This window comes from Capsicum annuum, chromosome 11 (assembly GCF_002878395.1).
Source record: "Capsicum annuum cultivar UCD-10X-F1 chromosome 11, UCD10Xv1.1, whole genome shotgun sequence".
Classification (NCBI taxonomy): Eukaryota; Viridiplantae; Streptophyta; class Magnoliopsida; order Solanales; family Solanaceae; genus Capsicum; species Capsicum annuum.
In genome coordinates this window covers 47,812,943-47,828,530 of record NC_061121.1, presented here as the reverse complement: position 1 = coordinate 47,828,530, position 15,588 = coordinate 47,812,943, and the positions used below count along the sequence as shown (strand labels likewise).

The 15,588-nt window shown below is 33.7% G+C and overlaps 1 protein-coding gene across 1 annotated transcript; it reads left to right on the top strand.

Annotated features, from left to right (window-relative positions):
- The first annotated feature begins 2,107 nt into the window (after positions 1-2,107).
- Positions 2,108-5,727, top strand: LOC107856146 (30S ribosomal protein S13, chloroplastic). The gene is made up of 3 exons (XM_016701138.2): positions 2,108-2,499; positions 3,335-3,559; positions 5,431-5,727. Exons 1-3 carry the CDS (start codon positions 2,386-2,388, stop codon positions 5,596-5,598), a joined length of 507 nt encoding a protein of 168 aa, XP_016556624.1. The 5' UTR covers positions 2,108-2,385; the 3' UTR covers positions 5,599-5,727.
- The last annotated feature ends 9,861 nt before the right edge of the window (positions 5,728-15,588 follow it).

The window sequence follows — 15,588 nt, the reverse complement described above, 5'->3', positions numbered from 1 at the left end:
ACCTCAAATATTTTTAAACAACTCTTCGTGCTTAATTATCTTCCAACTTCTATGTTTTTCTCTTTTTTTATTTTACTTTTTTTTTCTTTTCTCATTTTTTAATTATTTTTTAGTTTTCTCAACTTTTACTATTTTTTCTTTTCTCATCTCAACTTCCTTTTTACTATTTTCTCTCCTTTTTATTTTATCGTTGTTTTTAATTCTGTCTTTTTTCTTTTTCTCAACTTTATTTTTTGTTTTGTCTTTTCTTTCTTTGTTGTTTTTTCTTTTTCTCAACCTTTATATTTTTTTCCTTTTCTCCTTCCAATCCTACTTTTTTCTTTTTTAGTTTTTTAAAAGATTTTGTTCTTTATTTTAGTTATTCCTCAACTTTTATTATTTTTCTTTTCTTTCTTTTTTATTTTTTCTTCGATTCTCCCAAACAACAAGTTATGCCTCCATGAGCAAGAGTTGACACTACCATATTGTGTCTTGATTTATAAGAGATTCTATAAATCTTGCCTTAGAGGCAAGACTTAGCCCAAGGACTTTCAAACAACAAGTTATGTCTCATGGACAAGAATTGATACTACCACATTGTGTTTTTAGTTATGAAATATTTTATAACTCTTGCCTTAGAAGCAAGACTTTTCAAGGACTTTCAAACAACAAGTTACGCCCCACGGGCAAGAGTTTGACCTACCACATTATCTTTTGTTTGATGAAATATTCTATAATTTTTGCCTTAAAGACAAGATTATCCCAAAGACTTTCAAATAATAAGTTACGTATAATAGCAAGAGTTGACACTACCACATTGCATTTTTTACTTATGAGATATTCTATAATTTTTACCTTAGAGGCAAGACTTACCCGAACGACCTTTAAACAATAAGTCATTCCCCATGGGCAAGAGTTGACACTACCACATTGTGTCTTGATTTATGAGATGTTTTATAACTCTTGTCTTAGAGGAAAGACTTAGAATAAGGACTTTCAAATAAAAATTTATTCCCTATGGGTAAGAGTTGACACTACCATATCGTGTTTGATTTATGAGATGTTCTATAACTCTTGTGCTAGAGACGAAGACTTAGCCCACAAACTTTCAAATTATAAGTTACGCCTATGGGCAAGAGTTGACACTACTACATTGTGTTTCGGTCTATGAGATGCTCTATAACTCTTGCATTAGAGGTAAGACTTAGTCTCGCCGCATGGACAAGAGTTGACACTATCACATTGTGTTTTAATTTATGAGATGTTCTATAATTCTTGCTCTTAAAGGCAAGACTTATCCCAAAGACTTTCCAACAATAAGTTACGCACCATGAGCAAGAGTTGACACTACCACGTTGTGTCTTGATTTATGAGATACTCTATAAATCTTGCCTTAGGGGCAAGACTTAGTCCAAGGACTTTTAAACAACAAGTTATGATCTATGGACAAAAATTGACACTACCATATGTGTCGATTAATGAAACATTCTATAAGTTTTGTCTTTATAACTTTTGCCTTAGAGGCAAAATTTATTCCAAAGGACTTTCAAACAATAAATCATGCCCTTAAATTTACTTTGATGTCAAAGAAAGAAGATTGATTCTGTTTGTGAATTATCAAACTTTCTGTTCATGGACAAAAAATAATAGAGTTGAGAAAAAAGAAAAACGAGAAGAAAAAAAAACACAATGATTGAGAAAAAAAATACAGGTTAGGAAAAAAGAAAAAAGAGAAGAATAAAAAAAAATTGAGAAGAATAAAAATAAATTTTGAGAAAAATAAAAAATAAGAAAATATAAATACAAAAAATAAAATAAAAATAAAGGTTGAAACAAATAAACTAAAACTAAATAAATAATATTTGAGAAAAAATAAGAAATAAAAAAAATAAGATTGAGATAAATGAATTAAAAAAAAAATTAAGGAAAAAAAAAGAAATAAAAATACAAGCTGAGAGAGAAATGAGAAAGTCTAAAAACATTTGAGGTAAGAGACCAAAATGTATTTATTTTATATATAAAAAAAAAAGATTAATTTTAAAGACTTTATTTATGGAGGACGCAAAAATAAAGTAATACTATAAATTATTAGTGTAATATAAACGTGGAAAGCAAGTCTACGGGTTATATTGTAAATTTAATAGAAAGAGTGAAGTTCGAATTACGACATTTTACTCATTAAAGAAAAATTATATCTATTCTTTGTTTCTGGAAAAAAAAAAAAGTATTTCGTACTTTTCAAAACGGTGCTCCATATTAGCAAACCAAGTAGAAAAACACAAACTCGGGTCCATTCTCCCTATCCAATTTCATCAGAAGGATAAGAGAAGTAAGCCACAAAAGGCTCTTTATATTCTTTTCTCCTTCGGTTTATTCATTAAAATATAAATCAAGAATTTTGCAAGAATGGTGCAAACACTAGCAACTCCAGTACTACCTTCACTTTCCCTTATCTCCAACATACCTTCCATCTCCAACCACAGTTCCCTCTATTTTCCCACTCCCACATCTTTCCCAAAGGTATACTTTACTACCCTTTTCTTTTCTTGAATTTTGCTAATTTCTACATTTCTACCCTTTTTTAGTAGGTAATATAATGTGTTTTGTTTTGTTTTCCAATCCCTGTAATTGTTATATTTATCATGGTATGTTGTTTATTGTGTTTCTATTATCGCATTAGTTAGAATTGCTCTTGTTTATATCTTGTAGACGTTCCACTTTTTTCCTTGTTAGTTATTATATTTTTCTTCACTGTTTCTTCTCCTATGTACTTGGAAGTGCTACGCTTGAGCCGAGGTCTTTCGGAAATAGCCTTTCTACCTCCATGAGGTAGTTTGTAAGGTCTGTGTACACTCTACCCTCTAGAAAATACATTGTTGCTGTTGTTGTTGTTCCGTGCATTGTTTCCCTATGCAAACTTCATTCCCTTTTCTGTTCTTACAATTTTTTCAGTAGCTAAACATGGGGGTTTTGCTAAAGTTTTTGATTTTTGAGCTGGAACTGAATTCAGGTTGCTGTATTTTCGAAATTTTGGACTTTTTACTTGGAATTGAATTGGAGTTTCTGAATTTTCAGTTTCTTGGACTTTCTTGATTGGAATTGAATAGGGGTTGTGAATTTTCAATTTTTGGACTTGATTGGAATTGAATAGGGGTGGTTGTGAATTTTCAATTTTTTGGACTTTCTTGATTGGAATTTTATAGGGGTTGTGAATCTTCAATTTTTTGGACTTTCTTGAATTGGGTTTGCTGATCTTTTAATTTTGTGGACTTTCTTGAGTTGGAATTGAGTTGGGTTTACTAGATTTTCCATTTTTGTGACTGTTTTGAGTTTGAACTGAATGAGTTTTGTGTAGGTTGGAGGTTTGAGTATTAAGTGTGTACGTGTGGGAGGAGTTGAGATTCCAAACAACAAAAGGGTTGAGTTCTCTTTGCAATACATTCATGGAATTGGCCGCACCACAGCACGCCAGATTCTGGTAGACCTTCAAATGGAGAACAAAATCATGAAGGACTTTTCGGAAGAAGAGCTTATCACTCTTCGTGATGAAGTCTCTAAGTACATGATTGAAGGAGACCTTGTAAGTTTCCTTGCTCTTATTTACTCTCATTGTGTTTGTTTTCGTTCCAATGTTCATATGCTTATTATTTATGTGCTTAAGCTGTGGAGGGCACGGATTAATGTAAAAAGTTAGTAGGTAGCTATGCATTTTCTCGTTATCCGTCCTTACTAGTTGTGGTATTTCTCGTGTTGTTTCTTCTCCTGCGATTTCTGTTATTATTTGTTGTTTCTTGTACTTCGAATATCATATTATTTTGTTACTGTCTTTTTGTTATTATGTGTTATTTCTTGTGCTTTGGTTACTTCTTCTTCTCGACTGCTTTGGACTATTTTTCTTTGAGCGTATGCAAATCTTACAATGGGTATGTTGTTGTTGTTGTTCTTTGCTTATGTAATTTGACTTGGGTTTCTATTTCATTTCATTTTGCTGTGATTGTTGTTTCTTTCAACTTTATATTTTGACTTCTCGTCATAATGCCATTTGGTTTCTAAGAATTCAATGTAATTTGTCTCAAACCAAAAAGACAGTTTCACTTGAGGGGTATCTTAAGCCAACGATTGGTCCAATTTTTACATGGAAAACAACATATTTGAGCTGAAAATGATGTCTTGAATTATTTTCACGAGATCATGTGTTGTAGTAATCTTGCTTTTAATTGGAAGACTACATTCTTTTGGTTTTGACTACAGTTTCTTGATACTTTATACATAATAGTTTTGGCCAACTTCTTTGTGGAGTCTGAACTTTACTTCAAGGGGACAATAAATTTATTACACTAAATTTTGAAGTTCAAATGTTAAAATAGTAAGTTGTTTATTGGAGCTGGAAACGATTTAAACCAACATTTGGGAGGTGTCTACTAATCCTACCAAAAAAATAAAGTAGCATTTGTAGAGAACTGTCTATTAATAACTTTGCATGAACTCAGTTAGAGGATGGCTCAACTCAATATTATTCTCCACAATTTCAATCAAATATTGACTTTTTGTAATTCTTTGCAGAGAACACTAATTGGACAAAAATTGGCAACAGAATTAATTAGTAACGGATGGACACCCAATGTCTTGCTTTATTATTGTCCAATTGTTTTTGGCTTTTCCTCAAGCGGTTTTCTGTGGCTGGCTTGCTTTAAAGTTAAATTCATCTAGGAATGCCTCCCTTTATTTAATGGAAGAATAGAAACTAAAACGGAAAAAAAAAAACAAAGAAATATCATGTACACTATCGTCTCTTAAGGCGAATTTTAACGCTTGTCAATTACTAGAGACATTTGTCAATACTAGCAGCTACCTTCCTAAAGGGTCAGTCTCAAAAAGATGTTCTTGCCTAAGCTACAATTCTGGCCTCTCTACCTGTTACATTTATTTTCTATAAACTTACCAAAAGAAAGGAAGGGCATTCTTCGGGGGTTGGGGTGGAGGATTGGAGTTTGCAGCTTCTCTGTTTCCTCATACTTTTCAGATATTTGTTTATATTTCAATTTGTGGAAACTTCTCTTCCTCTCTATTTTTCATATTTATTTGTGCATCTCTTGTCCATCTTCTTTCTTTGGAATAATAGAAATCATACCAGGGACATACTTTATGTGACTTCATTTTGGTATCTCTATATAACGTATTATGTATTTGATAAGTGGAGTATGGATACGTAGGATCATGGGTTCTGTAGCAACCACTGCCTTATCCCAAGTTAAACAATTCTTATAGAAAAACAGCTCCTACAGAAATGTTCATGCAAACAGAAAGAAAGTGAGAGCTTGCTTTTAACAATTGACAATGTCAATTGAGACACACACACATATGTGTGTGTGTATGTAGTTGTTTGTTTGATTGATGCTTCCTATTTGAAATGGGAAAATGATTATTATATACTTGTGGTGTTGGCTTCAGAGGAGATTCAATGCTCTTGCCATTAGGAGATTGAAGGAGATTCAGTGCTACAGAGGAGTAAGGCACATCCAAGGATTGCCTTGCAGAGGACAGCGAACAAAGAACAATTGTCGTACTTTGAAGGGCAAGAAAGTTGCAATTGCAGGCAAGAAGAAGGCACCTCGTTAAATCACCGATGGATTTTTTATTTCTTTTTGGTAACTAACTTGTAAAAGTTTATACCTATTCCTATGGCAAACCATGCATTTGTTTGTTACTGAGCAATATTTCCATTGAAATCATTTTATTACTTTTCAAGGTGAGAGTTTTTATTCTCAATGGTGCCTTCAAAGAGAAAACAACATACCCAGTATAGTCCCACAAGTGGGATCGCGGGTAGAACATATGCAGACCTTACCTCTACCTTGTCCTGTATGAGAAAGCAAAAACACAACATTCATGAAGACATAAGAAATAGCGGGAGGTGCCTTCACAGAGTGTTGCCGCTTATTTGGTAGTTCTCGAGGGAGATTACAAATGAAACAAGCATAATCTCCCTCTCTCAAATCGTGTTAAATATGTTTACTTGTGGAGTAATTGCAAATTTACGTTATTTTGATTGCATGATTTGGTTTACAGAAGAAAGGTATGTGAAGTAACGTATGGTTATAACCCATAATAATTGTTGTTGATATACCGACCTGTGGAGTGCAGTCCCTATCTTTGAGCCTTTGGTGAAGCTGTTTTGTGTTTAGGTCAAGTAGAGATGCGTGCTTCTTATAGTTTCTGGCATAATACATAAACATTTAAACTTACTCCCAACTAGTAACTTAAAATAATAACTCGTCCCCATTATGTTTCATGGATAGCTGATGCTGACTTGACACATAAATATTGGAGGTGTTTAGATGATCATTTTGTAAATTGTAGTTTCAATTGGTATAATGGAAACGAGTTGAGGTGTTTAAATGTGTTATACTCAAAATTGAAGTATTTACTTGTCAGTTGAGACCAAACTTGAATTTCTATTTATGTATTATGCCTAGTTCCTGCTCTTTGCATCTTCCTTTTTGTTGTTTACAATCAGCACATGCTTACATATTTGCATCAGTGTGATTCCAAAGTGATTAGAATTCGAGTCAGATCATTGTTAAAGTGATTAGAATATGGTTAGGTTGCAGTGATTTACCCCAATTAAAGTGGGTATTCTTGAATTATTGATGACCCTGCTTGTCGTAGAGGAAACAATTTCTTATAGCCAGAAGAAAATGACTTTTTCAGATATCTTCCGTTTAAAAATGAAGATCTCTAATAAAAAGGACAGGACATAAAAGTAAAAAAAAAGTTTATAGACGACCAAATCTCCTCTAGTATTACGGCCAAAACTTCAAGTTTAATAAATCTCGTCAGCACTTTTGACTTTGTATCTTGAAGGTTTGCCCTTGACAACCAGGAGTCAAAAATTCAAGATTACCCAGTGTCCAGATTATTGCGTGTAACTTGGTGGTTTTGGTCCTCCCTTTCCCATGTCCACCTTTAAAGGAAAGATTTGCATTCTATTGACAGACACGGTAAAAATAATTATTTACTCTATTAAATATAGGGGTGTGCAAAAATCGAACCAACCGATACACCAAATCAATAAAAATGCTATTGGGCTATTGGTATTGGGTTATTGGGTTAACGATTTTTTATTGGCTTTATAAAAAAATTTATTGGGTAAACGATTCAGTTTCGGTTTTACCTTATTGGATTATCGATTAAACCGATAACCCAATAAGGATACACTAAGTTACTGTTTTATCCCTATTTGTGTTATATATATAAAAATTTATATTCCTTTTATATATATATATATATATATATACACACACACACGCACACACCCACTACTTATTCACAATTCAGAAATTCACAAAGTATTAACCTATTCAAGGCAACAAAGGCACAATACAAAGCACGAGTATTGTCGTATTGGAAAGCTTGAAGCATTTAGTAGCTTCCACCAATTAGGATTCAGTTTTTTCCCGAACTAACATTCAGTTCAAGTTTGAAGATTCTTGTAAACTAAAACGCATTACGTATGATTTTGCCGGCAACTAAGATTTCATTTTTTTTTATATTAGTTGCTACTATTTCTATTTCTATTTCTATTTCTATTTCTATTTCTATTTTATGAGTATTTTCTTATTAGTTAAACCGAAAACCAAACGTTAAGGACCAAAAATCGATAAACCAAAAACCGATAAGAAAATATCTTATTGGTTGATTATTGATTTTGCATATTTAAAAATCAAAAACCAATAAACCAAACCAATAATAAATAAAATCGAATCGAACCGATGCGCACCCCTAATTAAATGTATGTGCCTTAAATTTAAAGAGGACCATACAGTTCAAGTCCAACAAGAAAGTCAAATAAGAAACTAATTTTTACATGAAAATTGGTTTAAGGCATTTGGAAATGTTTAACCTTGGGCTAAAACTTATTTCTAACTACATGTGTTTTTGACAGATGATCCTATAACATCCTAGGATAAGTGTAGCCAAACAAAACGAATTAAGCACAGATTTTTTGAAAATTGAACTCCCATTTCTGTTTTTTCACGATTTGAACATTTTACGCACCACTATGTCAAGATTTTTTTCTTTGAATAGATTGGCGTAAACAATATTTTATGTTGTGGGATTACACGAAGTATATTATTGTTGAAAACAAAAAGCGAAAAAGGTCAAATTAACACGATACAAACATTGAGTTCGATCGTCTCAACCTATACCTAATATTGTGGCGTTGTACCCGAGATTCTAAGATTTTTCTTACTCGTATCATAGTAATTATTTTTTTTCAACGTTGCACCTTTTTATTAAACGAGATCTAGCTTACCTCTTAGCTCACATGCATGGCCATGAAAGTTATCCCACTCCTTTAGTACACGAGAAGCTTTTTAACAATAATGATGTTCGGATCAATTTAGATGTGCTTCACTATTTCATCGAGTACTTGCTACCTCACGCTAGCACTAATGACGGTGCAGTCTCTACCATCATTTTCACGATCATAATCCCAAAAGAGCCCTCTAAGTTATCCTTTCTGAGGTTTCTGGAAGGCTATGCATTTAGCTTAAAGAAAATCTTTGGTAGGGTTTTTCATTTTCAAGATCAGTCCCAAAGAGCCCTCTTTAAGTTACCCTTTAACAAACAGATGGCTTACCAATTAACAAGATATTGTGATTTTTGGGCCCCTATTATTTGGTTCAACTTTTTGGCCCTAAACTAATGGGATATCAGTTTGTATTTCACAACTTTCTACAATGATGATGGCACAGGTTGAATCTCCTTTTGCCATACTTTTTCTCCACGCTTTTCATGAATAAATTTTGAGCAATCTGATTAGTGGATCTAAAAAATGAATGGAAGTATTCAACTTTTCACTATTATGATTGCTACCCAACATCATTTTTCCAAAAAGTTTATACCTTTAAACCCGGATCGTTTAGTTGGGAAAGAGTTATCTCAGGATAATTAATTTCGGGATTAGTTATTCATTATGTATATGGATAACTTATTCCATTACTGTGATGTAAATGGCGGGATAAATAATTTTGATACTATTAACTAATACCTCGCATCAAACATGAAATAAAATAGTTCTTTTATAACTAATCCAAGTTATACTGAGATTAATGATGCTGAAATTAGTTATATTGGGATTAGTTGTCCTGATATTATTTTTTAGTGATTGTTTGGTTTGTGAATCTAAAAATGATAGGTATTGCTCCTTTCTAAGAATAGGTAGTTTGTTTACAAAATACCCTTGTGTTATTTAGCTTAATATTTCATGTTAAATTACTTATTTTTTCCTAAATTCTATAAAATATTGATAATCCCATTTTTTTTTAAAGAAGATTCATCATAAAAAAAATATGGAAAAGAACTACTCCCATCTTACATTATTTAGTATCATTAATATTTGGAAAGTTGAATTGTATCTTTTTAAAAAATTAAATTTTCAAACATGTTTAACTATATATAAAAAATAATTTTTTATTTAATAATTAAGCATGTACTAAGTTAGAAAGGGAATGTCAAGATACTTTAATTACTTGTCCATGATAACTTTGTTAGGAAAAATGAAAGTTTGAATTAAGATTAATTACTACAAAACACAAAGACAATAAATCCTTGGATTAATTTTAAATTTGATTGTATAAATAATTAGGCCCATATAATTGTTTAAATTTTCTAAAATGAATGAAAATTTGTAGAGTAATTAAAATTTAATTTAGGGATTGTAGACAAATAAAATTTATTGGATCAAATTCATATAAAATTTGAATTTGAGTCATATGTTATTAGGTTTAAACTTATTTTGGGATAAAAAAGAATAATAAACCTATTTTATTCTTCATCAAGATCCATCTCACTTTGAATCCCAAACTCATCAAGTGACGTGGCATCCCAATCAAATCCAAAACCAATGAGACGCCGTCATATGTACGCCGTCAAAAGGTGCCAAGTGTCAAAGTGACATGTTTCGACCAATCACAAGCAACTAAGCCCTACCCCCACAACTATAAATAGGGGGTAACATAATATTCTAACAAGAAATAAAGAAAGAAAAAGGAGGACATTCTGCAAGCATTGAAGAAGGCTCTGTATTGACTACACAACTATTCAAAGAATTGACTAGCGGAGTTCTGCCCTGAGATCAACTCGACAAGACGAAGTGTTGTCTCACATTCCTGGAGATCTAAATGCATTTCTAGGAGGCTCAAATCATCCTACATTCGAGAATCACAGTGCAAAGACCCTCGAATCACAGAAAAACTTAGGAAAGAAGAATCGAGAGAATAACGAAATTGTACTCAAAAATTTCATCTTAATAAAATTATTATTTTCTTTTATTTATTTTTGCTTGCAGTTAATTTTCGGCGCACTTATAAAAATTTATTGCGAACAAATTTTGGCACGCCCAGTAGGACAAGTTTTGCTCTCCATCTCTTCTTCCTGCAAAATCAAGTTCAACTACTACAATGTACTTCAGAAAAATCAATGAAGTTTCGTGCAAGAAGTCTACTACTGCCACGTCTACTGAGATCAAACTTGTTGGCCCCATCAATCGGCGTAATCTCAACGCTTGTGTTTTGGATGGATCCCAATACTTCACCTTTTTGGAGATGACAAAAAGGAGAAAATCTCAAATTTCGGCAATAACTAAAACTCCTGGGGGCAACTTTGCATCTATGTTATAGATGAACCGTCGAAAACTGGCTGCAACTTTGGAGAATCTGAAAACTTAATGAATTCTCCAACTTCAACAAACGTCAACACGTTCATGGTTGATGCTATAACTTGGATGAGAAGTTTGCAATGATGGAGCAAACTATTGAAGCCTTGAAGAAGTCTATTGATGAGAAAGATTATCAAATCGCCCAACTTACAAGCAAGTTAGATCTCTACAATCTTAGAGAGTCAAATTATAATCTAACACCGCGAGAAAAAGTTGATAGTGAATCTCTTATCAAGATAAGTGATAATTACTGTGATAATCGATCCACTTCAGTGGCTACTCTAATAGTTCAACAACTGTAAGATATGATTGCAAACACCATCAAGGCACAATATGGTGGTCCGTCACAAAGTTTTGTAGGATACTCAAAGCAGTATTCTAAGCGAATCGAGGGTTTACCGATGCCAATTGAATATCAACCGCCAAAGTTTCAACAATTTGATGGAAAGAAAAATCCAAGGCAACACATTGCTCATTTCGTTGAGACTTATGGTAGTGCTGGTACACATGGTGATCTTCTTGTCAAGCAGTTTGTTATCTCTTTGAAAGGCAACGCTTTTGATTGATACACAGACTTGGAGTCTGAATCAATTGATTGTTGGGGGCAACTAGAAAGTCAGTTCCTAAATCATTTCTACAGCACCCGTCGTACGTTCAGCATGATGGAGTTGACAAACACAAAACAAAGTAAACATGAGCTTTAATTGCAAGGATCAACTTTCTGAAACTTTCGTGATTAAAATTTGCATTCAAGGGATGCACTGGGGCCTTGCGTATATCCTCCAAGGAATTAAGCCTCGAACTTTTGAAGAATTAACTACGCGCGCTCATGACATGGAGCTAAGTATTGCAAGTCATAGAATGACGTCACTTGTTTTTTATCTTAGGAAGGAAGTAACAAAATTTAAAGACTCGTCTGAAGACCAAATTGGGGAATCTATGACGACAACTATGAGTTTTACGAAGGCCTACACAAGACAAAAGTTAAAAGAGAAAGCTCCAAAGCAACAAATGTGAGAGGTGTAAAATCAACCAACCGTGAAGGAGTTACAAGCAAAGATATATCCTTTTCCCGGCTCTGATGTTCTTGAAATTCTTGACGAGTTGCTAGCTAAAGAAGTCATTGAGCTTCCTAAGTCAAAGCAACCTAAAGAATCAAACAAAGTCGACGATCCTAAGTACCGCAAATTTTACCGCATTGTTGGTCATCACACTACAAAATGCTTCACCCTGAAAGAAAACATCATGACATTAATGCAAGAGGGAAAGATCATCGTCGATGATGGCGATATAGCTGATGCAAATCATGTTAGCACCAAACTGGACCATAAAAAAGGTTCAATTTCAAAAGTTCTACAAGCTACGCGCTCCGTGGAATCACCAAAAGTTGAAATCATCATGCTACAATTTGATAGCTTTGACCCAATTGAGGTTCCATCCTTGAAGAAAACAACAAGTTAATTCATGGAAAATGACTTCTCCAATAGCAAGAAGGGCGATACTTGGACATTGATCGCTCACAAAAGAAAAAGTTGTCAAAGAGCTTCTTAACTCCAACTTTCAAAAGATGACACAAGATTAAGTGCAAATCTGTTTCAACCAATGGGGGCAATAAATACCAAACTGAAGTGCAACTATACTCCATTACAAAGGGTTGAAAGGAAAGTTACATTACAAGAATTCTTCCCAAAATACTCCTTGCTGCATGAGCTAAAACTGTAAGTAAAAAATGCTTCTTGCTGTACGAGCTTAAACTGTAAGTCAAAAATGCTTTTTGCTGCACGAGCTTAAACTGCAAGTTAAAAATGTTCCTCGATGCACGAGCCTAAACTGCAAGTTAAAAATGTTCCTCGATGCACGAACCTAAACTGCAAGCCAAAATGCTCCTCGATGCACGAGCCTAAACTACAAGTCAAGACGCTCCTCAACGCATGAGCCTAAACTGTAAGTCAAAACACTCCTTAAGGCATGAGCTTAAACTACATGTCACTCCTGGCTCGTATGATTCTAAACTGTGAACGGCTCTAAAAAAAAAGAAAGGAAAAGTATGAAGCTTGAATTCATATTTGGAGTCCTTTGAAGATGTCGTCTTAAAGCAAAATGATTCTTCATTATCTCTCAAGCAATAAAGTCTTCTCGACAAGAAAAAGACTTGTGGTACTTTGAATATTTCTCTAGTCTGGCCTTCAACATATTTCAGAAGTGATGCAGCCCAAAACTTGAAGTAGATGATGAAATTCATGAAGTATCCAAAATCTGAGGAGAAATAGAATATCACAAGATTTAGGCTGCAACTTTGGAAAAGTACCTGAGAAAATATAGAGGTTATATGCTGATGGATTTCACGCTTAACATAGATCTATGAGTCTACTTTTCAATGCAAAAAATGGAACCTGATTCTAATACTTCCACGTCAAGATATGAAATTTATCGTGACGCTACGCAAAGCTGAAATAACCAGCGAACCAAGATTATAAGGCTATTTTTGGAGCAATATCTGGGAAGATTCAAATGCAACCTAATTGTGGTTTCCTCGTGAGACGTATCTCTGCGAGTCTACTTTCCAATGCAAAAAATAAAACCTGATTCCAATACTTCCATGTCAAGATATGGAATTTATCGTGACGATGCGCATAGCAGATGAAACTAGCAAACCGAGATTAGAAGATCAATTTGGGGCAATATCTGGGATGATTTGGGTGCAATCTGATTGCGATTCCCGCTTAAGACGTAGCTCTACGAGTCTAATTTCTAAAAAAAAAAATAGCTCCTAATTTCGATACTCCTACATCAAAATACGGAATTTATCGTGACACTGCGCAAAGCTAATAAGATAGGACATTGAATTCCATTTTTTTTGAATCAAACAACTCATATTTTTGTTCTCCCATTGGAGAATAAATATTTTTGTGGACGTGTGCCTAGTACTTGCTCACTAAAGTCAGAAAAGGCTACTCCCTGTGTCAATATTATCAAGCTGGATGGCACCACGTACGTGCTACTTGAAAAGAATGAGATGCTCTCACTCGAAGCCTTTTTATTGTCGAGCCCCACGGATGAGATGCACCACATGCTTGCTTTGCAACGATGGACTGCAGACACTCAGAACTTCATCATCACAAGGTCATAAGAATGACACCAAGTACATGCTCACTGAAGCTAAAATGGAAAACTTTCAGCGTCGTCAAGGATAAAATCAGATCATTCCAAGTTACTTTCTTATCAAGCAGTAAGGAAGTAGTGCACTAAATGGTTCAATATCAATCATGTCGACCTTTTTGGTCTGACATCAAGACCATTTGCATAAACCTGCACAAAAAAAATGAAGATGTAACACATCTACAGTGTTGACCGGATGAAGCTTCTCGGTTCTATGCGGATTGATGCCAACTACGTGAAGCTTCAATCTGGCGATAAGTGTCAGTACCAAACGCACGATGCTTCAATTTGACATGATCAACATTGGGAGAAACAAATACCTTTGAAATCATGAGAATGAAAACACATTCACGAGTACTTCAAGTCTAGCTGCCAAGTTTCGGCAAGCCTACACGTCGACCAACCTTGAAGTAGAGGGCATCTGTACACACATAAAATTTATTGGATCAAATTCATATAAAATTTGAATTTGAGCCATATATTATTGGGTTTAAACTTATTTTGGGCTAAAAAAAATAATAAGCCTATTTTATTCTTCATCAAGGTCCATCTCACTTTGAAGCCCAAACTCATCAAGTGACGTGGCATCCCAATCAAATTCAAAACCAATGAGACACCATCATATGTACAAATGATATGGAAATCTCATTCAAATTCAACAACCAGTCAAAAGGTGCTAAGTGTCAAAGTGACATGTTTTGGTCAATCACAGGCAACTAAGCCCTACCCCCACAACTATAAATAGGGGGTAACATAACATTCTAACAAGAAAGAAAGAAAGAAATAAAAAGGAGGACATTCTGCAAGCATTGAAGAAAGCTCTGCATTGACTACATAACTATTCAAAGAATTGACTAGCGGAGTTCTGCCTGGAGATCAACTTGACAAGACGAAGTGTTGTCTCACATTCCTGGAGATCCAAATGCATTTCTAGGAGGCTCAATCATCCTACATTTGAGAATCATGCTGCAAAGGCCCTCGAATCACGGAAAAACTTAGAAGAGAAGAATCGAGAGAATAACGGAATTGTACTCACAAGTTTCATCTTAATAAAATTATTATTTTCTTTTATTTATTTTTACTTTCAGTTAATTTTCGGCGCACTTACGAAAATTTATTGCGAACAGGGATAAAATTATCAAAAAAATTTAATGTAAGGACTATCAAAATCTCGTATTCTCTCTTATATATATATGAACAGTGAATTACAGGATTTGGAGGGTAATTTTGTCATTTTATGACTTTATCCCAAGTTAAAATATGGTGGAATTATTTATACCACCCTTTAGGTGGATAACTTATCCCGGTACTATTTGTTAATCTCAAAATAAGTCATTCCGAATTCGGCAACCAAACATAGCATCAAAAAATTTATCCCGAAACCATTATTTTATCCCGGGATTATATGTTTTAATACCTCACACCAAACGACCCCTTAAAAGTATTCACATTTTGTTAGTTTAATACTCCCTCCGTCCCAAATTACCCGTCTCAAATTTCCTAATTTGATTTTCCATTTTAATTTTCTTTTCATTAATCAAGAAGATACAATTTTTTTTTCCATGTTTTACCTTTTGCATTAATTACTTTTTCTTTAAATTAAAATGTAAACATCATTTAATAGAGGTACTATGATAAACTAGACATATTATTAATTATTTTTCTTAATCAATGTGTCATCTCAATTTGAGACGTGTAATTTAAGATGGAGAGAGTACTTAAATTAT

Bases quoted from the DNA above. Each gene is read 5' to 3' on its own strand.
- LOC107856146 (XM_016701138.2), top strand. From the start codon at position 2,386: ATGGTGCAAACACTAGCAACTCCAGTACTACCTTCACTTTCCCTTATC. The intron at 2,500-3,334 runs GTATACTTTACT...AGTTTTGTGTAG, and splicing joins CTCCCACATCTTTCCCAAAG to GTTGGAGGTTTGAGTATTAA. The intron at 3,560-5,430 runs GTAAGTTTCCTT...TGTTGGCTTCAG, and splicing joins ACATGATTGAAGGAGACCTT to AGGAGATTCAATGCTCTTGC.